Source organism: Trichoderma citrinoviride, assembly GCF_003025115.1.
Source record: "Trichoderma citrinoviride strain TUCIM 6016 unplaced genomic scaffold BBK36scaffold_5, whole genome shotgun sequence".
In the NCBI taxonomy this organism is placed as follows: Eukaryota; Fungi; Ascomycota; class Sordariomycetes; order Hypocreales; family Hypocreaceae; genus Trichoderma; species Trichoderma citrinoviride.
The window spans coordinates 1,038,249-1,066,067 of NW_020194713.1; the positions used below are offsets into that span (position 1 = coordinate 1,038,249).

Here is a 27,819-nt window from a genome sequence, read left to right on the forward strand (position 1 = left end):
AAACCCAATCATCGGCCATCCAGCCGGCTTCCGTTTGTTGCCTTCTTGTCTGGGGCTTTTGACTTGTCGTCTGCGTCTCCCTTTCTCTTAGTCGCTCCACGCAGACTCTGTCCCTGCCCAGCAAAGTGCGGCTTCGAGGAATTCTCCTTCTCCTTCTCCTTGTCAGCATCCGTCTTCAGAGGCTTCAGTTCGTACCCGAAGAAGAGCTTGTTGGGAGGAAGGCGAAGAGGTGCCGGAGCGCCGTCCCGTCGTTTGAGGACGGGCGTTGTGTCGACCGGTACTGGAGTCGCGGGCTTTGGTGTAGCAGTCTTGCTCCCCTTCTTGGCCACCCGCTGGCCTTCTCCAATAAAGTTGGTTGGCACGCTCGTCACTGAGGGAGCAATAGCGTTATAGTTGATGGCCTGAGCCATGGTGCCCTGGCTGTGCAAAACGCCGCCAGCAGGCACGCCGCCCATGGTGCTCCGCGGCGTGCTGGTTCCGCTCTTCTTTTCAGGTTCGACGTAGCCAACGGGCGCCGCAAACTCGACCGACACATCGGTTTCAATCATACTGACGCCCATCTTCTCCGTCTCCGGCTTGACGTCGAGAACCGCCACGTCGTAGACCTCGTCGTTGTACTCAAAGTTGAAGACGTCGCCCTTTGTGAGGGTTGCAAAGTTTCTGAATGCCTTTTCCAAGACTGCCTTTGGATCGCTAATCTCGAGGAAGTTGACTGATTGCGGCTGAAGCTTGACCATTCTGGCAAGTTCCAAAGAGGTCGTTCGAATCTGGATCATGTCGCCCACGTCCAGGCCCAGCGTCACCATCATCTGGTCCACGGTTAGCCAACGCAGCAGCAAACTGGGCTGGACTAGCTCAGTTGGCAACTCACCCACTGAGGAATGTATGCACGGCCTTCCTCGGCAATAAACTCCAAGACACCGGCATGCGAGTGCTTTCCCTTCTCGCCGTTGATCAACTCCATGAGCAAGGGCCACTGGACATGGAGCTTGGACACCTTGTCCAGCGCCGACGGCGGAAGAATGATCTTGGACCCGAAATTCAACTCTGGCCGTTCGCTGCCGGGCGCCATGATGAGGGGATAGCATCTGTAGTACTCGTCGAAACGCTGGATGATGGGTCGCCGGCCATGGCGCGCCATGCCGTATAAGTCGCTTCCGGCCCCGTAGCCACCGTAGCCAGCCTTGATAGACGTTAGAATATGCATGGGAATAGATCTATCTGGGAGGCGAGGTGCGAGACTCACCATCTTGACGAAGGAGAAGGCGAATGACCGCGAGAGATGATGTGGAGATCGAGGTGAACGGGATGAGTAGAAAGTATCTCCAGCCTCCTCACGAGCAGGGCAATTCTTGGGCGTCGCTGGAGCTGCTGCTGTTGTTTCCGCGGTCTTGGTGAATGTAGGTAGACTAGAGGTTCAAGTTCTAGAAAGGCGGAAGACGTGGGGTTGGAACTGAGGTACAGTAATACTATAGCAGCGGAGGCAGCTGTCGAGTGACGCAGGTACCTCTTATCATATCGCTGAGCTGCGACAACGCCAAAAAGTTAATCCCCGGTCACAGAAGCTTCTCTGCGCTACCAAACGCGCCACTTCAACACGTCATCTCTGGATATATACCACATTTACTGCTTCTAATCGCTGTCTACCAGCAATTCATTAGCGAAGCATCTCGTTGGTAGCTGATTCTCGTTCTGCTTGCTTCTGCCCCTCGACTGCAGAATCACATCAGTCATCACATCAGTCATCAATTCAGTCCTCTCCTGCCACAGCGCAATGGCTTCTCGATACTCTGCCGCGCGCCCCAAGCGGGCGGGCGAGAACTTTGCCCGGACGCACTACAACAACGAGGAAGACACCAAGCGAGTCAAGTTTGACGTGCGCAATCCGTCCATCCTGGCGCCGGACGCGCGGGAAGACGATGCGATCCTCGATGCCGACGTGATTGGCGGCAGCGGCGCCACGAAACGAGGTGCCGTGAATCTCGACGGCTACGACAGTGACTCGGACAACGAGAACTTCAACGCGCGAGCAGGCAGCCGCAAAAAGGTCAACGTCAATATCCTGGAGCAGCTGGACAACTACGACGCAAAAGCCAGCAGCACCCAGCAAGAGTCGAGGAAGCCCATCAACGAGGACGATGACGACGACGACATGTTTGCGGCGGAGAACGACGATGAAAAAGGAAACGAAGTAGCGGGCGACGAAGACGAAGAATTTGAAAAGTCTGGCAGGAAGAAGAAGGATGTCAAGTTTCTGGATGAAGCCCAGATCCAAGGCCAAGAGAACAAGAGCAAAAGTGGCGGCACCATCCGCCTGGATGACCAGGAAAGCAGCGACGATGAGGAAGACTTGGAGCTTGCGATCCAGGAAGAAGGCGTGGATGAAGAGGTCGGCGCGGGAGGCCTAAAGCGCAATGCACCCAAGGTTGAGGCCTTCAATCTCAAGGAAGAAATGGAGGAGGGTCGCTTCGACCAGGATGGCAACTACGTGCGAAAGGCCAACGACCCCGACGCCGTGCACGACAGCTGGCTCGAAGGCCTCAGCAAAAAGGACATGAAAAAGGCGGCGGCAGCACACGAGAAGCGTGAGGCAGAAGCCCGAGAGAGACGCATTCAGGAAGATGGAGTCTTGGTCTCGGACCTGCTGGCAACGCTGATTCGAAACTTGGAGAAGACAGAGACGCCCCTGGAAGCTCTGGCACGACTAGGCAAGGACAAGCCAAAGACCAAAAAGATACCCAAATGGAAGCTCAAGAAGATGAACAAGGGCGCAGAAGCTATGGAGACGGATCAGGAGGCGGCCAATGACGCCAAGCAAGCCGAGGTTAAGCAAGCAATCGACGCCATTACGGATGCGGCTGATAAGCTACTAAGCCGTGGACATGAAGACATCTACGATCAAGAGCGAGAACTGCTGGTTCGTGAGTATCGTCGGGAGACGGGAGAAGACTGGGTTGAGCCGCAACCTGCCGCTGAGCCTCCTGCAGAAACTGAGGAGGCATCGGCCCCGGCGAACGGCACCATGTGGGAGTTTAGATGGACGGACGGGCGAGACGATGCGGCAAAGCAAGGCCCTTTCGATGGCCCCACGATGAAAGCTTGGCAGGATGCCGGATACTTTGGCCACGGCGTCGAGTTCCGAGCTGTTGCCGGGGATGGAGAGGAGGGCGCGTGGGCCACTTCGGCTGACTTTTCATGACGAATCCTAGGCATATGAGCAATACAATCAGAGGACTGGACGAAAAGGAGGGAAGGAAGCCGAGCGAATAGACAAGCAGAGCGGGTAGAGCCGCTCTCTCGCCTTCCCGTGGCTCATTCTCGTGTCGGGAAGACTTGTGAAAGTGGAAACCTTGGGGCCGATGGACATAGTATCCAGAGGAGCATCTCGTTGGTCCCCCCGGGGCAGTTGAAGCTGTGCAGATCCGTCCCGGCAACTCTGCCGCGGCTAAAGAAGGGCACGACGCTGGGGCAGAAGGGGAATCGGGGTGCTTGCGCTGCAGATTGTTCCTGGAACTCCCGATCTCAACGGGGCCGGACGGGCAGCCCATGGGGCGATCTGGGGTCGCAGGCTTCTCCAAGATCCCACAAGCCGTAACGCTCCGGCGCTTGCATACCGCAACGGCCCTAGGGAAGCGCGATGGCAACCGAGCTTTGCCGCCTGGATGCAGCAGTACTGCAGGGGACCCGTTGTCGCCTCCAACGGCTCCATTGATGGTGTAATAAGGTGTCAAGCGCTGGTTGATGTAAAGGTGAAGAAAATGAAGGCATCGCCAACCTGCCGCGAAGGCCTCGACACCCCCCGACGGCAGACAGTGCAAACGACAGTTGGCTACTGACAAATGCCAATTACGAGAGGTCAACTACTGCTTTAGGTAACGGCTCAATGAGCGATTTCCATTATTCACCACCAAAACGCAGACACGCCACTTTTGCTGCCGCCTTATCGTGCCTTTATCAAGTCCTATATCCGTACCCACGCAGGCAGATTGCGTATCACTGTGGCCAGCGAGGCCACGGGGGGCAGCAGCCTCCGGTCAAAGGACGACTTCGTGAACTTTGCATGATGGACTAGGTATTGGGTAATTCTACCGCTTGCCGCCGTGGCCGCAGCTGTAATGCATAGAAACATCCCGCCGTTAAGACTCCGTTTCCGTGAACCCTTGACCTTGATGGATTTTTTTGGACCCTCATTCTGTTGAAGACGTCTAACAGGCGAAAGTGATAATACGGCCGCGGCAGCACCGGTGAAGCGTGGGATGGGTGAGTTCAGGTTAAGCAGCACGTTTTCCCACGCCACGAGCGAGCGAGATCGCAGGCTTTGAGTGATCAGATGGTTGTCTGGTTTTTTTTTTCAACCCTTTCGCCCTCGCTCGGGGTTACTAAGAACGACCTTCCGTGACTTTACACAACCTGCTGATGCAATACCCTAGATTCTAGATAGCTTCTGACATGCTTCTGGGCCTTATTAGGAATATTTCCACGATATTCATCCTTAGTAATCTCCTCTGGTTTGCGTATTCGGCCTACGGCGTTGGCCGGTGGAGCGGCAGAGGCGGCCGGGCATTTGTTGGGAGGCGATGGATTTGCCGTCGACGCAGAAGAAGGACATCGCCCCGCCGGTTCCGTAAAAAAAGAGCGCAGGGACAGGCATAGCCTTGGCCGGGAGGAGCTTGGTTTCTTAGCCTTGTGGCTTAGTATTCGATGCAATCGGTTTCTTTTGCTCTCTTTTCATTTTGCGTGTTAATAATGGTAATGGTAGTAATATGACTCGGAGGATGCTGGTTCGAGGCTGTCGGTGAGAGGTGCACGGATATACAGGCGCGGCCGATGAATAAGTCGAGTCTGATTCGCCTCAGTTAAGCTGTCGGACTATCTGAGGTATCAGATGTCATAACCTGGAATCATCTGTAACCAACAAGGTGCATGCAATCAGATCCTCAGCTCACAAACAACGAACGATGCGTGTTAGTAAGAGCACCGCGATGGCAAAATAGAACCACTATTGCATTGCACCTCCCACGCACAGTACGTCAATGTCACGTCAAAGCTGCCCTCCCCGGACTCGTACATACAGTAACCTCGCGGTTGCTCCCCCCATTGCCTCGCAAGAGTAGCGCCTCACCATCCCGAGCTATGGCCAGCAGCCTTTCGGCGATACTCGCCACCCCGCGGACGATAGTACCAGCAGGATAGGTACTGCGTGCTCGCCAGCTTAGGTACTACCTACTATACTACCTATAGTAGACGCCTACCACACCTGCTGCTGGACTGTCGTGCTCAGCTGTTAAGTACATAGTAGTAGTACAGTAGTGATCCTATATACAGGTATTCACGCAGTTGCTAGGAATCCAACCATGAGCCCTTGTCTGAATGTCCCATCTCAAGAGGGTGGCGGGTAGCGGGGCCGAGCTGGGAGACTTAGTAGACGCGTTCCTTGTCGTAGCTCAGTTACCGCCTGGCCAGGATCAGGATGCGAGAAGAGCATGAAATGTCGCTCATCCGATGCCGCATCACCGTTGTGTCAGAAAAAGCACCGCTACTAACCCACGAGGTACCGTCCCTTGCCCTGCCGTACCGTATCGAAGGTAACCTACCAGCTACCGTTCCTGCCGTACCTACTTTAGTATTAATCTTTCCACCTCCCTCCTGAATCTTCTTTTCCCTCCTCTCCTCTTTTTTTTTTCTTTCTCTCTCTTCTCCATAACCACTCCTAACAACAACATCCTTTTTGATTCCTCAGCCTCGCAAAACCTTCAGGTTAGTATTACTACAACTACTACTGCTGCTATTACAGTCATCATGATGCTCCGCCCGACGATGCGGCTTCTGTTCGCCTGCCCCTCCTCTCGCTCTTGCCCTTGACTAGCTACCCCGCCAGAATCTCCTGCGTCACCAATTTTTTCATATTTACCCCTCCTCCCTCCCTCTCGTCTTCTCCTAACAAACAACACCACCAAAATCTCTTTTTTGAAGCTCCCTACTTACACAAGCTCAATTCGCAGATACAAATCCGCTATCATGGCTCCCATCAAGGTCGGCATCAACGGCTTCGGTCGAATTGGACGTATCGTCTTCCGCAACGCTGTTGAGCACCCCGAGATCGAGATCGTTGCCGTCAACGACCCCTTCATTGAGACCAGCTATGCTGTGAGCCGCGCCCTTCCCCCATCCTTTGAGATACATATGTGCCCCTCTCCAGTCCGACGTCAGTACGCTCTTGGATGGAGCTCAATTGAGGAACGGAAAGAGACGATACGAGTCAACCGCTCAGATATCGCTCTGGACACCTCGAGGGCTGAGAAATATGAGACGTTTTACCGTCTTGGGCCATGAAACTCAAGGGATTCTTCCCAGCAGCCCAGCGTTCATGTGCTAATCCGACGATTTTTAGGCCTACATGCTCAAGTACGACTCCTCCCACGGCCTTTTCAAGGGCGAGGTTGAGGTCGACGGCAAGGACCTTGTCGTCAACGGCAAGAAGGTCCGCTTCTACACCGAGCGTGACCCTGCCAACATCAAGTGGAGCGAGACTGGTGCCGAGTACATTGTCGAGTCCACCGGTGTCTTCACCACCACCGAGAAGGCCAAGGCTCACTTGGCTGGCGGTGCCAAGAAGGTCATCATCTCTGCCCCCTCTGCCGATGCCCCCATGTACGTGATGGGCGTCAACGAGAAGGACTACGACGGCTCCGCCGATGTCATCTCCAACGCCTCTTGCACCACCAACTGCCTGGCTCCTCTGGCCAAGGTCATCCACGACAACTACGGCATCGTTGAGGGTCTCATGACCACCGTCCACTCCTACACTGCCACCCAGAAGACCGTCGACGGTCCCTCTGCCAAGGACTGGCGTGGTGGCCGTGGTGCTGCCCAGAACATCATCCCCAGCAGCACTGGTGCCGCCAAGGCCGTCGGCAAGGTCATCCCCTCCCTCAACGGCAAGCTCACCGGCATGTCCATCCGTGTCCCTACCGCCAACGTCTCCGTTGTCGACTTGACCGTCCGCCTCGAGAAGGGCGCCTCCTACGCCGAGATCACCGAGACCATCAAGAAGGCTGCCGATGGTCCCCTCAAGGGTACGTACAAACGCCATCAAGTAATCTGAGAGAAACACGAGCTAACTCGGCTGCAACAGGAATCTTGGCCTACACCAACGACGCTGTCGTCTCCACCGACATGCTCGGCAACACCAACTCCTCCATCTTCGACATTGAGGCTGGTATCTCCCTGAACCCCAACTTCGTCAAGCTCATCAGCTGGTACGACAACGAGTGGGGCTACTCCCGCCGTGTCCTCGACCTTCTGGCCCACGTCGCCAAGGTCGATGCCTCCAAGAAATAAGTGCTTTTTTCCTAAGGCTGAGCCCCAGATGGGCGGGAAGCATGTTATGAACGCAAACAAAAATAGTAAATAAATAGTAATTCTGGCCATGACGAATAGAGCCAACCTGCTCCACTGAAACTCTGTTGTGACTGCCAATGTAGTGCAAGATGCAATTTTTGGATTGCCCAAGTTAACAGTATGCAAAAAGACTATGAGTAGCAAGTTGAGTCATTGCAGTGTGTACCAGCCCGTTTCGGATCTATCAAGGTAGACTGGAAGGGGGGAGGTTTGGCCAAAGATGCTCACAATTAGTTGACTTGCAATCATGTTTGTGATTGATTAGGAAGAGTGTTCAGAGTAACTCACACATCCATCAACTTCAGTCACCGCTCAAGACAACACATGAGAAGGAGAAGTATAGCCACCACATGTATTTCAATCCAACCATGATCTGGACTTTATATTCCATCTAACCATATAAACCTTCGAAAAAGGGCCTCGCAAGCAACCGGGCAGTCATGCCACCACAATATTCCATCCCATCATGCAGTTAGAAACATTAAACAGTCCCTCAAGACGTGTAAAGGAAACAGGGGTGTGGTATAGAATCTTTGCACAAGAAGAAGGGGGGAAAGAAGGAAAAACAAGTATATAAGAAACTTTGTAAAAGAAAACGCAAAATCCCACCCCCCTTTTTTTCCAAACTTTTTATCCAAAAATGTTCCGACAAAAAAAAACAAGGAAGAAGGAAGACCAAAGAAGAAAAAAACGGTCCGGGGGACGGAAATGTGTTGTTGGTTTTGTGGCCCCCCAAGGCTTGCTTTCCGTTCGTATGTGTTTTTCTATTCGGTCCACTGATTCGCTTCTCCCACTCCTTTTCGTAGTGGTCTGTTTGCCCTTTATTGTTGCTCGATAGATGCCAAGGTTCTGCTTGGTTGACGTGTCGAGCACCCCGGGTGTTCCAATCAGACCGAGAAAGTAAAAGCCAGTAAAATAACATAGAATAATAATAATAAGAAGTCTCGTCAAAATTACATTGTCCCTCTTTCCATCCCACACCCTTCTCCAGACAACCGCTTTCCTTACGGTATATGTTTCGGCGGCAGCAGCCGGAGGGAAGCCCACAACCAAAGTGAGGCGTTGGCGAGAGATCAAGGATGGGACCAGAAGTAACAACAGCGGTTTGAGCACATGGGATATCATAAAAAGAAACGCAAAAGCAGAAATCGAACAAGGACCAAGTAGTTTTCCTAGCAGAGACAGAAACAGACCAAAACGATAACAGTACGCAACCGCCCGTCTCGCGGTGGTTGCACAGGGGGGAAAGATCTTCGTCTCTTTCGACGAGGTAAAAGGTCCAAGTCCCTAGTCGGCTCAACCCAACTTCCACCAGCCGCCTATAACCAGAAGAGGACACAAAGGGGGGATTTCATTGTTCGTCATTCCAACGCCGAAATGCATAATTTTTTCTCTTTGGGTGATATTCAATAGCAAAATAAGTTCATCTTCCCCCGCTCATTGCCAGCATGCCAGAACCTGCAAGGTACTCATCGGCAAATGAGCTTCAAAGGGGACCGCCCAGCTCCAGAGAGCCGCCAACCAGCTCATAAGCTATACCGGTCGTCGAAATAATGTCCAAGTATAGAACAGGGGGTGCCGGTTCGGTACCTCTCCTTGCTGTTCTCTTTTCCTTTCCAACGCCATCAATGTTTCCGTGCCTAGGCTCGAGGAGCAAGAGACTCTTCGAGCTTAGCGTCAGGAGTCCAGTCGACGTCTTCATGGTGACACCACTCAATGAGCATGCGATGAATCGCCGACAGCCCATCGTCGAGCGGCTGGTGCTGTGGTATCTCAAGCCGCAGGGCAGGATTCTCAATGTTGACGAAGGTCTCGGACAGCTGAGACCAGAGCTTGAATCGCGTTCGCTCTAGCCGGGCAAAATCCGTCACTGTGATGGCCGCGTTCTCGACCGTCACATGGCACCGAATCAGCTCTGTGATGGCGAGGAGGTGTATGTGGAGGACCAGCATATAAAGAGGGAGGAATCGGCGAGTGTGGGCCTCCTGTCTCTTCATCTGGCCCTCGATGAACTCGAGCAGGGGGAACAGGCTGGACCATCCCGACGGATCACTCCTCTTATTGCACAACCCGCGGTACGTGTTTTGTGCCTGGAAGCCGGCCATGAAAGCCAGCAGGCTCTCCACGCTGATGGCATAGCCCCTCTTAAGGTCGGGCTCATTGCCGCTGGCACCACCTCTCATCGCCGTGTCTGCCTCGTGCTTAAGGCGGCGTCCAAGAGTAGAGAGACGAGCTTCCTTGTCCCTCATGGCTCTCGCCTCGACGGATTCCGTGTGACTCATGGCCTGACCGTTGACCCGGCGGTCAGATGAGGCCGGGGCAGACGGAGTAGCGTTGACGGTGTTGTCTCCGGGGGTTTGGGCCAACGAGTTGCTCGAGCTGACGCGGGACATTGAGGTAGCTCCTCTCTTGGATGGTGTAGTCGGGGCGGGCAAGCGGGACGAGCTGGGGATGTCGGGAACTCTGGGTTTCTTCTGCGCGGTAGAAGACTCTCTCGTACCCGCCGGGTCACCGGGAACAACAGGCCGTTTCCTTGCGGGTGGAGGCTGGAAAGAGTCCTCGGGAGCGGCGGAACGTTCCTGGTTCTGGGCCTGCAGCTCCTTCCGGGCAGCGGTGGAAGAGGAAAGGGCCAAGATGCGCTTGACGTCGCGCCGCAGCTTCTTAGGCACTTTGAGCGTGACGACGAGTGATTTGCGCGGCCGCTGCAGAAGGGGCTCATCCTCGTCGTCGTCGTCCGAGTAATCGTTAGCCACGGGCTTCTTCTTTTTCAATGGTGGCTCTTTCTCTCTGTCGCCTTTGCCCTTGGCGGGCTTGCCTTCCAACGGCTCCAAGGACGTCTTCTTCCTCAGCTGCAGAGCAGCTTCCACAACCGGCGGCAAGGTGGGGGAGAGTAGTGGCGGGAGTCTCAAGGGCGACTTCTGTTTCTTGAGCTCCGATGCGGACTCGGATTTTTTGTGCTGGCGGCTGGGCGACTTAGGCTGCGCATGTGGTTCTTCTTGGGGTCTCTTCTTGTTTTGTTTCGCCAGCGATCTGTCTTCGGCATCGCGATCATCAAAGGTAAGGTGGAGAGGGGATAATAAAGGCGGCACGCTGGACTTTTGCGCCTCGGTCTTCGTGGGCGTGGCCCGATTGCTTCCTGAGCCGGTGGGTCGAACACCATTCATGGAGTCGCCTCGTGGACGATGCGCGGGCGAGGCATTGTTGCGGCTGGAGCCCACGGCGCTTTTGAGAAGGGATCTGCCGTTAGGCAGCGAGGACGAATTGGCGACTGGGGCGGATGGCCTGTCATCCCGATGAGGCGGCGCATCCCTCGAGGCCGTCGCGAGGAGTCTATCCTTGCGCCTCTGCGCGTCCTCGCGGGCGAGCGGTGCACGGTCATCGGCTCTGGAGCGCTTCTGTGGTCGCGAGTCGTCATCCAGGTCTGCCACGCGTTTCTTGGGCACGGGAGAGGGGGGTCGGGGCGGAAGTGGGTGTTTGGTGGGAGGTTTAAGAGGTAATCTGGGCCAATGTCAGCTGCTGATGATGTCTCAATGCTACCGTTGCCACGAGCTGGCGGCGGAGCTGCAAGCAAGGTACCCACCTCATGTCGGCGGCTGGTTCGCGACCCTGTCGCTGTTTGGCGTCGACGGGCGGCTCCGATTCTCGCGGCCTGGGCCTGTCCGCCTTCCTCGCTTCGGAGGCGGGCCTGTGTTCTGATGCGGGCTTGGGGTCCGACGTGGCCCCCGTGCCGGGTGTGCTGGTGGCGGCGGCGGCGGCCAGCTCGCCGGCGCGTTCGCTTTCCTTCTTCTTGGCGATTGAAGGCTCGGGGGGCGACGTGGACGACGTGGCGCCCGTCTTCTTGTTCTTGTAGTCGCTCAGCGACAGCTTCTTCTTCTCGCCGCCCTTGGCCAGCGCGTTGACCTCGCGTGGCAGCGGCTTGGCGGGCTCCTCCCGCATGTCATATTCGGACTTTGTGAAGAGGATGCCGCGATCGGAATCGGACAGCAGCGTCAGGTACTGCAGGCGGGGATGGTTCCATTCCTCAAAGGCATTGCCGTCACCGGGGCCGGGGCGAAAGCGCCATTCGGGGTGGAAGGCTAGGTGATGGGGTCGTTCTGGCAGGATGCGCTGGCCGAGCTCCTTGATCGTCTTCCGCGCCGCTTCCATCGTGCTTGGGCGTGATCATGCCGCAGGCACGAGTGAGCGGCGGAGCGCGACCCAAGCGACGAGCGGCAACGAGCGACGAGACGACGGGCGGCGGGCAGCGCGCGACACGGCAGATGGCTAATCGACGGCGGCGATGGTGATGCTGACGGCGGTGCCGCGCGGGCTGCGGGCTGCAGCGCCAGAAAGAGGCCGTGGGCGAAGACAAAGAACCGGCGAGGCCCAGGGACAAAGGCAGAGAGATACGAGTAGGTAAGGTAGACGCGGGCGGTGCTGGCTCGGGGCGCTCAGCAGCAGTTCGGGAGAGGCTCGAGCCTGAAAACGCCGGCGCCTTTGTCGTTGCTCAGGGCGCGGCTCCGGGCGGCGGGATCGCAGCAGGGCAAGGCGAGGCCGGCAATGGAATTGGATGGTGGTGGCCGGACGTGATGCCGGTGCTTGGTGCTGTGCTGTGCTGATGCAGATGCCCACGAGATGCAGTGCAGGTGGTGTTTGGCGATCGGTACCAGGACGGGCGGCAGACGGTGGGTGGAGGCGCATGTACCTGCTCAATGGAGCTGCTACCCAAGGCTGGTCTGGAGCTGGCCTGTTAACCGCTCTCCTGGGGGTCCCCTGTTCCTTTTGTATGGGCGGGTACGTACCGCGCAGCGCTGAGAGCATTGAAGCCGGCTCACCTCACTTTGACACTTCAAGGCTGTAGCTCGCCTGCAGCGCTGTTAAGCTCTCGACGCCCCGAAGCTTAGCGGTACTTGGGCGCTGTCAGGGCGGCGCCATGGAGGCTCCTTCAGCGGCTAGCACGGGGGTAAATCCGCAGTGGCTGCTGCTAGCGCTCTGGCACAACCAGGTCAACAATGCGCGTCACAATTAGATGTCTGGATGGTTATCACTTCATCTTCACTTTGATGTCACTTGAAGAGTGATTGATTACCAGTTGAGGTGTATTCTTTGCTGCTTGTAATTCCTAGAGGTATCGGCTTTGATGTTGCTCTCGCCCCTCCATGCTTATTGGTGAACCTTCACTTGGACCATCTTCTTTGGATATCAAGCCTCAAGACAGAGTGATGGAGCCGGGCAAAGGCTGTGCCCTTATCAAATTTCACTACGTTGACCATTCCAGACATTGCTTTTTGGATTTACTTTGTAAAAGGGTTGTCAGTGGCACATTGACTCCTTTGCTTTGCCTTTTATTACCGTTCCTTCCGGTTCTTGTTGGGATCGGTAATGGGTGGCATCTCAATTTGGCTATCCAACATTTCAAGTTGACAAAGCCCTACCTCATTACCTCAAGCAAGCAATTATCCGTAAGACTGGGTTCTTGCAGATACGAGGAGGTCCTTCTGATAAGGAGCATGAGAAGAGCGGTGCCAGAAGAAAGTGGTAATAGTGCCATCAGAGTCATGCCCTTCGTCGGCCGCTCCCCTTTCCACGTTCCTTTCCTTCTCCTCCCCCCTCTTTCACGACAAGACTGCAAAAGAGCACATGGCCGCCTTTTAAAAAGGACGCACACACGAGAGAAAGCCCTTTGTATTACTCTCTCTCAAGTCGAATTCTCTAACCTCCTTCTTGCTCTGAGCTCATGGGCAAACTCTTTCTCTAGTTACTCTCCTTTGTCACACACAGCTTTGCGCTACGCAAGTCACCAAGTAAGCTATAAACAGAACGTCAATGCGTCCTCTACTAAGCGACTGGCTTTGGTTGAGCATAGACAGGCCCAAACATCAAAGCAAAGAATTCATCGGTCAAAAGGGACATCCATGGCAGGTGTTTGCTCATTTCTTATACCTCTATAATTACACATCAAGTCTCCCCCGTAACCGTCCTCAGAGATAAAGTCTCATACATACATCTCATACATCATCCCCTCGGCCCAAGTCGTTCTCGTGTCCAGTGTCCAGAGCCATCAGAATCCACCACCCGTGTGGTGAAAAGCCCCCCTGCCGGAATACGCTGGATGACATGCCTTTCCCAGTACGCCAAGCTGTCGAAAGAAAGGCTGGCCCTCGAAACTCTGGGACTCAGAAATCAAAGCTCGTCAAAGCTCGTCAAAGCTCGCGCCCAATCAAATGTCACAACGAAGCAATCCAGTTGTTCGTCTTGAGAAGTCCATGCCGAAAAACCATCCTGCTCCCGGCGCCGGTCGAATCTCGCCTAGCACAGTGCTGGAATGAAGCGAGAAGAACAAGAAAAGGAAATGGAAGGTAAACACGGCAAGCAGGTTCATCCTGAAACTGGCTGGTGGCCGTTAACCATCGCCGCGTTGCTGCCCGGAAGCTTTCGCCTCTTGTGGTTCATGCTGTTTTCGAAAGCTGCGAGACGCGCCTCCAACCTGTCAATTCTTAAGCGTTCTGACTCCGGAAGTGTGTTGTGAATAAAAGTCACTATGTCTCTGTAGAGACCTTTGGTGGTGAAGTGGGTTTGCCAATTGTTGAGAGCTTGCAGCTGCAGGCATATTCCTTCATAAGCATCTCTGGAAAGCTCAAACTCGGATTTGGAGCCCCGAGAATCAGACTTGAGCTCGCCAATCGCCAAGTTGAGTCGGCCGTTGAGTCTATCCTCCAGTGAATTTAACCCATTGACGAATAGCTGACGCTGCATATCGCAGTCTTTGGCGAAGCCGGAGAGTTTCGTCTTTGTTATGCTGCTGTCGCCTTGGAGCTCTGATATCTCGCCACGGATATCCTCCAAGTTCGACTCCAAAGCCTCTCGCGAGGCCCTCTCCTTTTCGAGAAAAGCCCTGAGCCCATCCTGGATCCCTTTGATTCTGGATTTGAGCTTCTCATCGCTCTTGTCCAGCTCAGGCCTAATAAGCTTCAAGATCCGAATGTCGGTCAAGGGGGTTGCTGATGTGGCGCTCGAACCCAACCCCTGGACATGCTCTTTGATTTCCTTGACTTCTGCTAAAGCCTTGAAAGAGGCAGACTCCAGCGATTTGAGGCGTGTACTCGCTGCGTCTTGTTTCTGCACCCCCTTTTCAATGAGCTTGGAATGTTCACGCATGTCTTCTTCCAGCTGCTCAAGCCTCGGAGCATGGTTGGGTAAGGATTCCAAACGAGCTTCGAGCTTGCTGAGTTTCTCATCCTTTGATACGGAGAGCTGCTGTAGCTCCTGTGAGAGTTGCGTCTCGTCTACCAACGACTTCAACAACCGTCGTTGTTCTGAGGCTGACTGATCAAGTCTTGCTTCTAGACCCGTCACCTTTTCGTGCAGCGTAGCATTCTTTTGGTTCGCTTCAGACAAACGCCTTTCGAGCTCTTCGACTTTCTTTTTGTGACTTTGGGTGATGGTTTCCTTCATCTTGGCCATGCGCTTGTCATAATCATGCGCCAGCTTTTCCCTGAGACAGGTGGCTCTCTCTTCCGCCTCCTGGGTTAGTGTCGCCCGAAGCGAGTGCAGTTTGTTATCAAGTTTCTGTTCCAGCTTCTGTTCGTTTTCCTGGAATAATGCATCCTTCAGCCTGGGTATTTGCCCCTCAAAAAGCTCTTGAAGCTTTGTCTGAACATATTGCTTGGTCGAATCTTGTGCCTCCTTTTTCAGAGTGACTGAGATGGCGGCCAATTTGTCTTCCAGTATCGCTCGATCCTCCGACACTCTTGGTGGGTTGCACCCCTTGGCCCAGGTATCCGAGATGTGTTGCAAAAGGGGTTGTAATGCTGCCGCAATCTTCTCGTCGGTGAATGCAATTCTCTGGTTGGCAGATTCAATCTCCTCTCGAAGCTGCTTATCCTGATTAATCAACAGGTCTGCAGAGCCCGGGTAGTCGGATGGATGGTAGTGGTTTTGCTCTTGTATTACCCTTGAGCGATCGAGAGACTTGCTGTGCTTGTGCCTGGCTTGAAACCATGTCATTCGTTCACAGACAGAGTCCAGCACCGGCATGAGACTTTTGGCAGTGATGGAGGCCAAACGATCGGAAGATTGCGACTTATTGGGTTTCCCAGGCTGCCGTGGTTTATGGGGTACTATATCCGGCGTTGTTAGTTTGGTTAGTTCATATCTCACAGTCCGTGCTCGTCAAGAGGCTGTTCGAACGAGGGCTTCTGTAAGCACACGTACCTGGGGGTGTTGGAACGGATCCTTCGACGCGATCGCGTTGGGCAGCTGAGCTCCGCTCGTCAGAGCGATCGACAGGGCGAGTGCGCTTGGGATTCGACGGGGCATCGCCTGCTTGTCGTTGGCTGCTGTCGCCGTGATTCGAGTCCCGCTTGCGGCCCTGCCCAAACATGCGATTGAACCCTTGCTGTGGGTTTCTGGACTTGAGAGGGTCCGAACTCATGATGGCGGCGGCGACCCAGTATGGAGTTCACGGCTGGCAATATGAACAAGCTGTCTGAAAAGAAACTCCAGGTGAGGCGAGGCGAGGTGAGGAAACTCAAGTTGTGTTGCTGAATCACCTCTCGCTTTTCCTCGAGGCACATCCAACAAGCTTTTGGCAAAGCGGATGGCCAAGGAGACGAGCGAGTCACCACAGAAAAGCTGCAGAAGGACGAAACACAAGACGAAGAATAAGAATTCAGATGAACAGGCACGGCCAGATAGACGACCAGGAACCTGCCGAGAATAAGTAGTTGCACGGGTGTATCCGTAGGCACTCGAAAGACGGTGGGAGAGAGAGAGGTGGGTGCGGTAAGTGATTAAGCGTGCGGGTCGGGTCACGCTTTGTTTGCAGGAGATGGGATAAACAGCCCGATCCAGAGCTGGAGAAGCACCGTCAGGGACCAGGCCAGATAGGCGCGGCACTTTGATAGAGCAGCTGCGGTGCCAGGGGTGTGTGTTTCGTTGCCGGGCTCCTATTTGGCAGCTGGAGTCGACTGACGGCTCAAGAGCCCAACATGTAGCGGACGGCCTGTGCATGGGGTCCCCAAGGTAGGAGATATAGAGGGGGACAACGGTGATGATGGAAACGGAGACGAATCCAGGCACTTCTTTTCGTTTCCACCACAGAGCACAGGGACTGCGGTTGGGAAGCATTCCCGGACGCCGTCGGCCGAAGGAGAAGCAACGACCTCGAGGGCAAACATCGAACAGCACCCCTGTTGCAAGGATGGACTGAGAGAACAATTGCCAGAAGCTGCAGAGGCGGCTTTGACCTGGCGTTGAGGGGCGGGGATCTGATGGCAGGGGAACAGGGTATCGGTTGGCCAGACGGTGACCAGCAAACAAGTAATTTCAGCAAACAAAGCAAATGCTATGTGTGTTAACAGGACACTGGGGGGGCCAGGAAGAAGCCTGAGCAAATGCAGGGGCAGGCAGGTGAAAGAGTTGTCGCAACCCGCGTGCTGCAAGATGCTGGCTGCCTACATGTAGGCAATAACAGTGGAAGAGGAATAGAAGCCGTGCATGAGACGAAGCTTGGGCAATGCCAGTTCGCACAAGATTCCGCCATAGTAATTTGATGGATATGTAGAAGAGTTGAAATTAGACTTACTCCAATCAAAGAATCGGGCCCAAGGTTGAAACTGTTTGCCCTTTGTCGAAACTGTCCTTCATTTCGTCGTGCCTCAATATCGAAACAAAGGACGAGCTCGAGGTCAACAGAACTAATGGAAGCTCTTATCGACAGGCGGCCCTTGTCCCCGATCCGATCAGCCTTAAACACCTGCTACAGTAGAACGGCGAATTTCAATCACTGCCGCCCCACCGCCCGTCCACTGAATCTCAACTGCTACCGCCTAATCGGCTTAGGCTCTCAGGGCCTGTCTTGGGTAGCAACAGCGGGGGAATTAACGCACAGTGGTGGATGTCCAAGTCCTAAGCGCCAGACGCGCGCTTCGCCGGAGCCGGAATTTTTCCTGGCTGGACATGGGCAGCAACCTCGCTATTCCCAAATCGCCGTGAATTTGTTTGTTCCCTCCAGTTCCTGCGCATCCACCGAGTCCTGATACCAGAACATCAGCACAGCAGACCAGACCGGAACAGACCACACCCAGAGCTGAGCATCACGAAACAACATTTGCTGCGCGCACGGCTTCCATCAGTGACCTCGCAATGGCTGCTGTAAGTTTGCTGTCCTCTGCCCCAAGCGTTTTTCCATTCCTGAAGCTGATTGATTGCCTTGAAACACCAGCCCATAGTGACCGTTTCCGAGTCCAAGGACCTTCGCGGTCTGAACCTCATCGCCGCGCATTCGCACATCCGCGGGCTCGGCGTCGATGCAACGAGCCTCGAGCCTCGAGCCGCGTCGCAGGGCCTCGTCGGCCAGGAAAAGGCGCGCAAGGCCGCCGCGGTGATCCTGCAGATGATCAAGGATGGCAAGATTGCTGGCCGCGCCGTCTTGATCGCTGGTCCGCCAAGGTATGTCGATTTATATCATCTTCTTCTTTCAGTTTGGCAGCCAGCTTACATGTATCGCTCAATTAGCACGGGCAAGACTGCCATTGCGACCGGAATGGCGCAGTCACTAGGCTCCGACGTTCCCTTCACGACCCTCGCGTCATCCGAAATTTTCTCCCTCGAAATGTCGAAAACCGAAGCCCTTACGCAAGCCTTCCGCAAGTCAATTGGCGTCCGCATAAAAGAGGAGAGCGAGATCATGGAGGGAGAGGTTGTCGAGATCCAGATCGACCGAAGCGTCACCGGCAGCGCCAAGCAGGGCAAGCTGACCATCAAGACGACTGATATGGAGGCCGTGTACGACATGGGCGCCAAGATGATTGACGCAATGACCAAGGAGCGCGTCATGGCGGGCGACATCATCTCAATCGACAAGTCCTCTGGAAAGATTACGAAGCTGGGCCGATCATACGCTCGATCCCGCGATTACGATGCCATGGGCGTCGACACCAAGTTTCTGCAGTGCCCCGATGGAGAGCTGCAAAAGCGCAAGGAGGTCATCCACACAGTGACGCTGCACGAAATCGACGTCATCAACTCGCGAACACAGGGCTTCCTGGCTCTCTTCTCCGGCGACACTGGCGAAATTCGCAGCGAGATCCGCGACCAGATCAACACCAAGGTTGGCGAGTGGAAGGAGGAGGGCAAGGCCGAGATTGTTCCCGGCGTGCTGTTCATTGACGAGGTGCACATGCTCGACATTGAGTGCTTCTCCTACATCAACCGAGCCCTGGAAGACGACCTGGCGCCAGTCGTCATCATGGCCAGCAACCGAGGCCAGTCGCGCATTCGAGGCACCGACTACAAGAGCCCGCACGGCCTGCCCCTGGATTTTCTGGATCGGGTCGTCATCATCAACACGCATCCTTATAACGCGGAAGAAATCCAGAAGATCCTGTCCATTCGGGCGCAGGAGGAGGAGATTGATGTCTCAGCAGACGCCCTGGCCCTGCTGACCAAGATTGGCCAGGAAGCCGGCCTCCGTTACGCCAGCAACCTCATCACCACATCGCAGCTCGTCTCAGCGAAGCGGAAGTCTAAGCAAGTCGGCATCGAGGACGTCAAGCGGTGCTTCCAGCTCTTCTACGACCCCGCCAGGAGTATCGAGTTTGTCAACAAGTCGGAGAAGCGGTTGATTGGCAACGACGGTGGCGTCGACCTGTCAGTCCAGAACAGCAGCACTGGCGCTGCTCCTGCCGCCACCGGCTCGGAGGGCATGGACTTGAGCTAGAAGGTGTTGAAGGATGGTGCTGAAAGGGATATTCAGAAGGCTGGCGTTATTTTTTGGGCAAAATCGTGAGGCGAAAACAAAGACTAAGGGGGAGGCAACGTAATGGAAAGTGAATGTACCATAAATGAGCAATAATCGGGCGCACGAGGGTCCCAGCCGAGAGACCTCTTTGATTAGTTTTTGCAATAAACAAGTGACACGGCAAACATTTCAAGATATGGCCTCTTCAGCTTTTGGTTCCCAGTATACTGCCTATCCTTCTTCAAGTGAGTAGAGGTAAATGCAAGCTAAAATATGGCGTTCACACCCTCAGTGTAGCATTCTCCCAGGGGGCATGTTTGCTTCCCTTTGCTTTTCCTCCAAACTGTCCAGCCACGCTATCCAGATCTTTGCTGCCGCTTCAACCCCCGATCTCGCATATGAAGCAACTTGGCACACACGTCTGACTGCCTTTTTCATGAGAAGAACGTCTTGAAAAGTTGCACCTATTCCATCTCCTCTTCGTTGTCCTTGACGGCTTCATCTCGTCTCTCACCCAGATCGATTTCAGTCTCGAATGATCGAATAACGTAATGTTGCCAGTTGCTTTCCTCATCATACTCGCCCTTGTACTTGACTCCCTTCAGAGTCACCACACCGGAAACTCCATCATGAATGCTCCCATGGAACAGAAATTCACTTTCACCTGGTTCAATAGTGAAGTCCGCCAGCAAGTCCCCAACGGTTCTATTGCCTTTCTTTAGAACAAATTGACAGTCACCAACTTCATCATTCTCAAAGGGGAGCTTCAAAGGGCTGGAATTTGTGATATTCATGACGATCGAGATCTCGTTGCCAGAGAATCTTATCATTTTCACTGCACATTTCATTCTCGGCATGCGGGCCACATTAACCCTCATTTTCAGCCCAAAGCCATCTGGGGAGACAAACAGGGCAGCCGTAGTCGGCTTCGTGTCTTCAACCTGGTGGGCGACAGACTTCTTTGGCAAGACGTCGTCGAACATGGCCCTGAATGCGCCCATATGCTTGATGCTCACCCGATGCTCATAGTCATGATCCTCTGGAATAGACACGCGATCATCGCCGTCAGGTATAACTGTTGTGTTTCGGAGACTCATTTTCCCAATCTCAATATGGTCATAGTAGAGGACGACCCTGACCGAGTTGACCCAACCGATTTCGAATCCATGGCAGCATTCGCCACAAACTTGGACTACGAAGGACCTGCAACCGTCAGCTATTCCACGTCCATGTCATCGACGAGTAGCATGGCTCACGTTAGGCCACGGTTGGCAATGAAGATCAAGTCAACAACCATTTCGCCTTCCAGTTGATGTATAGCGATGCTCTCCCGATCGGCCACGCCATTAGATGTTCCATTTCCAGGCGTGATGTGAAAGGCTCTGGGAACTTTGAAGTATTTTTTGGCCGACGTAGAACCCTGGTGATATGTAATGCTGGAGATATCCTGGATGTAGGCTGCTTGGAAGTTCTGAGGAAAGTTGGGTCGAAATATTGAGGGGAGGAGAAGTAGAGGAAGAGTGGCGCGGTCAACCGGAGAGTGGGGTGAAAGAAGGATGGAGGGAGGATGAAAGGAAGTGAAGAGAGAGAGCCTGGATTAATCACGGGGAGAGTTTATATTGTATTCACCTGGCAGCCGGCGTGGCACTCCTGCCGGGTGCCTCTTCTTGTTGTAAGCTAGACGCAACCTCGGTATATGTTCTCCGAAGATGCATGTACACTACATTACATATCGAGCAGCCTGACACGCTGATTGATCTACTTCTGGCCAGAATAGTATATCAAGGGGCTGTTGCACCTCATTCTCCCTCACTCTCCCCGCCATCCTCGTCGTCCTCGTCGTCATCCTCCCTGATATCTCCGAAATCACCATATGGCGCTTTATCTAGATCAATCTCGACTTCGAAAAGCCCAGGAACATGCCGCTTCCAAGTTCCGTCACCTTCGTCATGGACATCTCCCTTCAAAACTACCAATCCGGAAACTCCATCATCGATCTTCCCAACAAACCTGCAAACTCTTTTGCCGCCCCGTATGCTGTAATGGGCAGCTAACCGTCCAACGGCCTCTTGGCCTTTCAGGAGAACAAAGATACATCGACCAAAATGACCCAGCCTGATTGGGCTCGGGTTGGTTATCATAATGGCAATATTGATCCCCTCGCCAGAGATTTCGAGGCTCTTCACTGAGCATTTCATTCTCGGCATGCGCGCCACGTCAATGGACATCGTGAGCTGATGGCCATTCGGCGAAACGCTCAGAGAGGCTGTAGTCCGCTTTGTGTAGTCCATTGCTTGGTCGGCGTCCTTCCTCGGCATGATATCGTCGAAAAGCGACTTGAACGCTACCATATTCTGAATTTCCATTTCCATCACATGAGTGCCGTCTTCCCTAAAACAGTCGTCTCCCTTGTCGTGACCAGTCAAGCAGAGGTAATTGATGCCTCTATCAGGTACCACTGGCAAATCCGGGATTGTCGTCTCTCCAAACAGCGTATGACCATAGAACAGGCGTATAACAACAGAGCTCACCCAGCCTATCTGAAAGCCTGGGCAGACTGTGCCTCCAATTTCGCACATGAAGCTTCTATGACTAGATTAGATATCTCTACTCACGGAATGATAGAAAAGATCAGCTTACCTGAGGCCGCGACTTGAGAACTGTAACATATCGATGTCCATTTCTCCTTCTGTATCGCACCCGGAAACAGCCTCGTCGTCCCACGCGTTATTTGAGCTTCCTTCTTCACGCATCTCGCGAAAAGATTCTCAACACGTGTTGCAGACTTGGTGATATGTAGATACTGTTGGAGGCTTCCAGGCTCCTGGCACAGCTGCTTGGATGGTCTGACGGAATTCGAATCCGTATCGGAGAGAGAAGTCGAGAGTGTGTGCGTGTAGCTTTGATAGTTAGGTATAGCTTCGAGTGTCCTAAGGCTTCCAGTTGCTCTAGCGTCGCGCGTTTATTGGGAGAGTGACAATGAAAGGAAGAGAAAGGAAGAGCCTGGTCGATTCAGACAGAGAGTTCATCTGGCATTCACTTGACAGCCGGCAGAGCGCTTCTGCCTGGTGCTTCTTCACCGCTCGGATTTCTGCCTCTTGCCTTCAGAAAGCATTCCCGATACAATTCACTGCCGCTTATTAGAGCCACTACTGGTTTTGCTCAAGATCTAGATATTATCTATCTTATCCCAGTAATGACATCCTCCGTATCTCGTCGCCCAATCGTCTCCATCTCCCAAGTTGCCGATTCTGCATGAAAGGACGGCAAAATGAGAATCATCCAGAACCTGTGCCTCTGCAATCCTCTTCTAGGCTATCGCTCATGGGTACTTTTTGTTCAAATCCACTATCACTTCAAACGATCGGATAGCGTGAGCAAGCCATGTCTTACTTTCCTCAAGCACTCTGACTCCCTTCAAAGTTGCAAATCCGCAGTATCTGGCATCAGCATACATGGCATCGCCCATCAGTGCAATTACTGCTTCGTTGGGCTCAATTCTGAAGTAGCCCTCCAGGATAGCCAGAGTCTCACCACCTTGCTCAAGGGAGAAAACACAGTCTCCGAAATCGAGTTTAACCGGGTTTGAGCTTGATATGTTGAAGTCTAGGATGACAGTCTTCTCCGCCACTTGAATAGAGAAGTCTTCTACCGAAGTCTTCGATATACCGCTGAGTTCAATGTCTAGAGATAGCTCGTGGGCTTCATCCACACCGCGTCCAGCAATGGTAAGCCCCTTTTTATTTCTGATTTCATGGAAAATGCGGTTTGGTAACAAGTGCTGTATAAAACCCCCTAAATCCCACCATGTTGCGAATGTCGAAACCCTCAAACTTTATTGAGACTTTTTTTCTATTGTCTGGAATAAAATAGGTGTCGCAGAGAGTTGCCTTGCCTATGAGGCGCGGTTGATAGGAGAGGGAGACGGTTAGATGGCTGGTCCAGTCAAGGTCTCCCAGCCACTCGTCGACAATCACGGTGGCCTCGAGGTCGAAAGTCCTGTAAGAAGAATAAGCATCCTCCAACAGAAGTGCACTGTTTATTGATAGCTGAAGACAGCGTACCTCATGGTCGGATTCGTGATCCGAAGTTCACCAATCTTGAGTTTAGCCATGCCCACGACAGGTTGCAGAGGATCACTGATGCGCTCGATGCGGGTGTGGTGCTTGAGTGTTTTCCAGCTTCTCGAGTCTGGAAATTGAGCGAAGGAAGGGAAAGAAAGCGAGCGTGCAGCTGCTCGTGAGGAGAGGTTTATATAGCACTTCTGTCACAGTTGGCAGCAATGGTTATTCACGCTGGCAGGTTACCGAAGAGCTGTGAGTACTTCACACATTGATCTCCACGGAACGATGAGAACGACATCTAGACCGTCAAGCGGCATCAACTATTATGCGGGAAGTCGCATGGCTGATGGAAACCAATGGATGGCATGAAGATGTGCAAACAACCGGCTCGAAAGACTTAATCGGGACAACATCCGCTTGCATTTACGAGAACAAAATCTTCGGCCCGTTCAAGAGCATCAATTTCTATCGAAGTCTCTTCTAACAGACATAAAGGGTGGCTATAGAGGTTATAAGCCAAGCCACGCTTGCAAGCAGTCGTCTAGCTCAATTTGACTTGTATTTCGAACAACCGAATAGCATGAGCAAGGAAAGTATTGTTGTGGTCATATGTCAAGAACCCCGTCAGAGTTCCCATTCCGCCAAACAACGCCTTATCGACATCAGAAGCAACAATCCCCTCCATTACTACTGAATATCCGTCAGGCTTTAGGGCAAAACGACCGTCCAGATAGGCCAAGACCTGCTTATCCTTCTTGAGTATGAACTGACAGCATCCGAAATCTATGTCGACGGTACCCGAGCGGAACGCGATGAAGGCGAGACGAATTTTGTCATTACTTCGGTTAAAGGCTAAGCCTTCGATGGAGATCTTCGACACGTCGTTCAAGTCTATACCGATGGAGAGCTCATGGCCGTTCTCATCATTTTCGAGCGTAGCGATAACAGCTTTCGTGGCCGCTTTCTTCTCGGCGTGGTTCTTCTCGGGCATCAATTTCTGGAAGAAGCGCTTGAATGCAGTCATGTTCCGGATTTCGAAGCTCTCGAGCCTGATATTCACTCCGTTTTCTTCGCCACGAAAGATGTAGGTGTCGTTCAGGGTCTTCTCGCCAATGAGACGACAGCGGTGGAAGAGGGAGACTGTCACACGACTGATCCAGCCGACATCGATCTCTGGCTCAAGGATGGCGTTTATTTCAAGGTCGAAAGTCCTGTGACAAGTATCAGTATTCCTGAATAAAAGGAGGCGATTCAGTGTTTGAGTGAATCCGTAGGCAGATATACCTCATGGCAGGACTGGTGAATTCGAGCACGCCAATCTCGAATTCCCCCATCTTCGTGATTTCACCTTTCTTCGTCGATTACTTGTTTTGTGTATGATGGTTCAAGGAAGGAAAAGAAAGAGAAGCGACCGAAAGAGAAAAGGCAAGAGTGAATATATTGCGAGCGCAAGTTATGTAACATTCTGTTACAGCTGGCAGCAAAGCTTCTCTCAGCTGTAGCCTGGCGAACAGCTATCAGACCATGACCGCTTTCTTTACAGGAGACTGCCACAAAGCGACACCAATAATTGAGCACAAAACTGCGTGGTTATTGAAGACCAAGAAGCAATAGGAAGGCTGCCATATCGGTAGGGGGTGGCTATCCAGCACCCCAACTTGGCTTTCCAGCACCCCAAGATTAGGAAGTGCACAATTGAGACGCAAGTAAGACTTCTTCAGCTACTTTATGGTATTGTCATTCAATCAACTAACCGCGTGATACATGTCTCAAAGAGGAACAAGGTGACGAGGGTTGCCATGCACTGGTGAAGCTCGACCGTAGGGCCGGGATAGCCCGGCCGAGGTGTTGGCTACTTACAGATAGAACCATTGCTGTAACTGTCATAATCAAGCTTAGCATTAACCCATCTCTCAACGTCCTCACATTACTTGCATCGTGGCCAAAGTAACTGGAACAAGGAAGGATATCAATTGAGCCCTTTTTCAACTCGTCCATCAACCTCTTGCAAACGGGGGCAGAGCACTTCCGACCGTCCCAGCCAAGCGCGTCCGCCCTCCAGGTCTTTCACTCGTCATTCCAAGGATGTTTTCCCTCTTTCTTCACCAGGTGGCACAAGCGTCTCACATGTAGAGTAAAAGGAAATTATCTCGTTGATGGCAAACATTGACCCTGATGCAAATGATTTCCGAGGATCTAACCTCCAAGAACTCCCCACGATATCCCCCCTCACGTCCCATTTCTTCATGAGTGGACCCATGGTGAGGATTGCCTCACGTTTTTTAGACTACATGCCGTGTTTTTAAATTTGCGCCATGCATCATAAGATTTGTTAACCCCGAAAGAGACAGATTCGTTTAGGAAGGAGGAGCAGCACCACGTCCACGGCCAAAGCCACCACGGCTAGTAAGAGATGAGACGTTAGCAAATATCCACCATTGACCCAGAAAGCCATCAGGCCGTAAACCAATGTCCATCACCCTGTAGATGACAATGGTTCCATTGGGAAAAGAGAGGGAATTCTCACAATTGAGGAGCAAACTCGCCGGGAGCACCACCCTCCTTGCCCTCGCCAGCATCCCTCCTTCGGTATCCACCCTCACGGTCACCACGGTCGCCGCCACGGCCACGGCCGCCAAAGGGTCGTCGCTCACGCTCGCCCTCGCCGAGCATGCCACGGGGAGGAGCGTGTGATCGCTGCTGCTTGATGTGGGTAGCAGGAACGATCTCGGCGGGCAGGTGAAGCCATTCCCGGAGGTAGTCGAGACCCTCGGGGGTCAGGGTGTAGTAGTAGTATTGCCAAGAGAACTGAGTCTTGACATAGCCGCGGGAGTTGAGGGACTGGGCAGCCTTGATGACGAACAGGTTCTTGGTGTCAATATCGGGGTGCTTGGGGAGGTTGAAGTCCTTCTGCGCGACGAGGACGCCCTCGCGGAAGAGGTACTGCCGGGACGAGAAATGTCAGTGACGCCTGGAACTATGTTTTTCTTCTTTCTGCTTTCAACGGCAGCAGCGAATTCCTCGAGCTCGCGCTCCCTCAGCTCGTCTCATTGTCGTAGGTGAAAAATACCTCGTGAATCTTCTTGCGGTCGGCCTTGGGAATCAACATCGTGGCGGTTTGCTGCTCGGAGGGTCGATGTTGGAAAGTTGACGGTGTTTGCGGACAGGCGTACGACCAGAGATCTCGAATTGGATAACTTTTGTGGGCGGAAGCCCTACATGAAATTCCAACCTAGCGAAGTGGGGTGGCTCGAAAGTGTGCGTTGTGGCTGAGATCACGTGCTGATAGGCATGCTTCTGATAAGGCCTGCTCTAGCGCCTCGAGCTGGTGTGGCGCAGGCCGCGACCTCACATGACAAACTTTCCGCTTGTCATCGCAGCCATTTTGCCAAACTCTAAGATCCTTTAGCATTATCGCCAGCCTCGCTTTCTTGTTTGCCACGGCAACGACAGGATCTAGGCGGCCGAAATCGTTAAGCTTTCTGCAGTGGCTGTGGTATATAAACAATCCGACGCCCGGCTGACCTGCGATTATCGTTTCTCCGCGCTTTTCACTCTTCACGGATCTCTGCAACGATCGCATCACCGCTTCGCCACGCACTGCTTCCATCAGGCAACGCTTCAACATTACAACGCTTCCATCAGACAAACGATTTCATCACACACGACTTCCATCACAATGGCTGAACACCTCAACGTTCTGATTTCGACCTTCAACGGTCTCGGTCTTCCGCCGACCTTGGTCCTGCGCACGGCTCCATCCACCACAGTGACCTCTCTACGAGAGCAGATCGATGGCAAACTTCCTCCCGGCGCCACCGAATCAAAGTTCATCATCACAACAACCTCAAACAGACAGCTGCCCCAGTCCTCAGAGGCACCCATCTCCACCTATCTCGCATCAGACGAAGATGAATTCCTCTCTCTGCGCCTCGCCATCCCCCTCTGCGGTGGCAAGGGAGGTTTCGGGTCCCAGCTCCGAGCGGCCGGTGGTCGCATGTCGTCGCGCAAGAAGCAGAAGCAAGACGATGGCGGCTCAAGCAGAAATCTCGATGGCCGACGACTGCGCACCGTCAATGAGGCCAAGGCCCTCGCCGAGTACCTTGCTATCAAGCCGGAGATGGAGAAGAAGGAAAAGGAGAGGCGGCGCCAGCGATGGGAAGAGATTGTCGAAATGGCGGAGAGGAGGGAGGCAGAGATCAAGTCTGGCGGCAGAGGAAAGCTTGACGGCAAATGGGTTGAAGACAAGGAGGAGAGCAACGAGCGGACCCGCGATGCGGTTCTGGCTGTCATGAAGTCGGGCAACTACAAAGACAACCTGTTCAGCACTTCGCAGGGCTCGGCGTCAAGCGAACAAAGTAACGGTCAATCTGCGAGTGAAGGAGAAGATTCAGAGAGCTCAAAGGAGTCACCGCCCCCAGCTTCAGAGGCTGCTGGTCCATCAAAGGCCAAGCCGAAGACATTCTTTGGTTTCGATGAAGACGACGAGTTTATGAGTTCCGATTCGGAGGATGAAGGCAAGAAGAAGTGATCATTATGGGCGTGGGATTTCATTTTCATGAATTTCCTTTGCGTTCTCTTTCAAAAGTCACAGGCGTTCCGGTTCATTTGTTCATTGGGTGTGTCTGGGAC

At 53.4% G+C, this 27,819-nt stretch overlaps 11 protein-coding genes across 11 annotated transcripts; 4 read left to right on the forward strand and 7 right to left on the reverse strand.

Annotated features, from left to right (window-relative positions):
• Window positions 1–8: 8 nt before the first annotated feature.
• On the reverse strand, window positions 9–1,249 carry BBK36DRAFT_1140161 (UFD1-domain-containing protein; the record flags this gene model as incomplete). Its single annotated transcript, XM_024893357.1, has 3 exons — window positions 9–809; window positions 872–1,183; window positions 1,247–1,249. The coding sequence occupies 3 exons, from the start codon at window positions 1,247–1,249 to the stop codon at window positions 9–11; spliced, it is 1,116 nt and encodes a 371-aa protein (XP_024750832.1).
• Window positions 1,250–1,774: 525 nt separating this feature from the next.
• Window positions 1,775–3,199, forward strand: BBK36DRAFT_1140162 (hypothetical protein; the record flags this gene model as incomplete). Its single annotated transcript, XM_024893358.1, has 2 exons — window positions 1,775–2,921; window positions 2,988–3,199. 2 exons carry the CDS (start codon window positions 1,775–1,777, stop codon window positions 3,197–3,199), a joined length of 1,359 nt encoding a protein of 452 aa, XP_024750833.1.
• A 2,819-nt stretch (window positions 3,200–6,018) lies between these two features.
• Window positions 6,019–7,341, forward strand: BBK36DRAFT_1133170 (glyceraldehyde-3-phosphate dehydrogenase; the record flags this gene model as incomplete). Its single annotated transcript, XM_024892073.1, has 3 exons — window positions 6,019–6,147; window positions 6,392–7,076; window positions 7,136–7,341. 3 exons carry the CDS (start codon window positions 6,019–6,021, stop codon window positions 7,339–7,341), a joined length of 1,020 nt encoding a protein of 339 aa, XP_024750834.1.
• Window positions 7,342–9,041: 1,700 nt separating this feature from the next.
• BBK36DRAFT_1116235 (hypothetical protein) lies at window positions 9,042–11,547 on the reverse strand (the record flags this gene model as incomplete). Its single annotated transcript, XM_024890211.1, has 2 exons — window positions 9,042–10,899; window positions 11,117–11,547. The coding sequence occupies 2 exons, from the start codon at window positions 11,545–11,547 to the stop codon at window positions 9,042–9,044; spliced, it is 2,289 nt and encodes a 762-aa protein (XP_024750835.1).
• Window positions 11,548–13,758: 2,211 nt separating this feature from the next.
• On the reverse strand, window positions 13,759–15,814 carry BBK36DRAFT_1140165 (hypothetical protein; the record flags this gene model as incomplete). Its single annotated transcript, XM_024893359.1, has 2 exons — window positions 13,759–15,500; window positions 15,595–15,814. 2 exons carry the CDS (start codon window positions 15,812–15,814, stop codon window positions 13,759–13,761), a joined length of 1,962 nt encoding a protein of 653 aa, XP_024750836.1.
• A 1,655-nt stretch (window positions 15,815–17,469) lies between these two features.
• On the forward strand, window positions 17,470–19,297 carry BBK36DRAFT_1135052 (TIP49-domain-containing protein). Its single transcript, XM_024892512.1, has 3 exons — window positions 17,470–17,535; window positions 17,606–17,832; window positions 17,899–19,297. Exons 1-3 carry the CDS (start codon window positions 17,527–17,529, stop codon window positions 19,100–19,102), a joined length of 1,440 nt encoding a protein of 479 aa, XP_024750837.1. The 5' UTR covers window positions 17,470–17,526; the 3' UTR covers window positions 19,103–19,297.
• A 290-nt stretch (window positions 19,298–19,587) lies between these two features.
• BBK36DRAFT_1115701 (hypothetical protein) lies at window positions 19,588–21,876 on the reverse strand (the record flags this gene model as incomplete). The annotated part of the gene is made up of 2 exons (XM_024890157.1): window positions 19,588–20,326; window positions 21,764–21,876. The coding sequence occupies 2 exons, from the start codon at window positions 21,874–21,876 to the stop codon at window positions 19,588–19,590; spliced, it is 852 nt and encodes a 283-aa protein (XP_024750838.1).
• A 283-nt stretch (window positions 21,877–22,159) lies between these two features.
• Window positions 22,160–23,237, reverse strand: BBK36DRAFT_1140168 (hypothetical protein; the record flags this gene model as incomplete). The annotated part of the gene is made up of 4 exons (XM_024893360.1): window positions 22,160–22,275; window positions 22,517–22,859; window positions 22,930–23,122; window positions 23,188–23,237. 4 exons carry the CDS (start codon window positions 23,235–23,237, stop codon window positions 22,160–22,162), a joined length of 702 nt encoding a protein of 233 aa, XP_024750839.1.
• A 491-nt stretch (window positions 23,238–23,728) lies between these two features.
• Window positions 23,729–24,476, reverse strand: BBK36DRAFT_1167916 (hypothetical protein; the record flags this gene model as incomplete). Its single annotated transcript, XM_024895101.1, has 2 exons — window positions 23,729–24,398; window positions 24,472–24,476. The coding sequence occupies 2 exons, from the start codon at window positions 24,474–24,476 to the stop codon at window positions 23,729–23,731; spliced, it is 675 nt and encodes a 224-aa protein (XP_024750840.1).
• Window positions 24,477–25,863: 1,387 nt separating this feature from the next.
• Window positions 25,864–26,296, reverse strand: BBK36DRAFT_43377 (Plectin/S10; the record flags this gene model as incomplete). The annotated part of the gene is made up of 2 exons (XM_024898073.1): window positions 25,864–26,130; window positions 26,258–26,296. Coding segments are annotated over 2 exons (306 nt in total), but the record flags the coding sequence as incomplete, so codon positions are not given.
• A 570-nt stretch (window positions 26,297–26,866) lies between these two features.
• Window positions 26,867–27,718, forward strand: BBK36DRAFT_1158355 (hypothetical protein; the record flags this gene model as incomplete). The annotated part of the gene is made up of 1 exon (XM_024894103.1): window positions 26,867–27,718. One exon carries the CDS (start codon window positions 26,867–26,869, stop codon window positions 27,716–27,718), a length of 852 nt encoding a protein of 283 aa, XP_024750842.1.
• Between the last annotated feature and the right edge of the window lie 101 nt (window positions 27,719–27,819).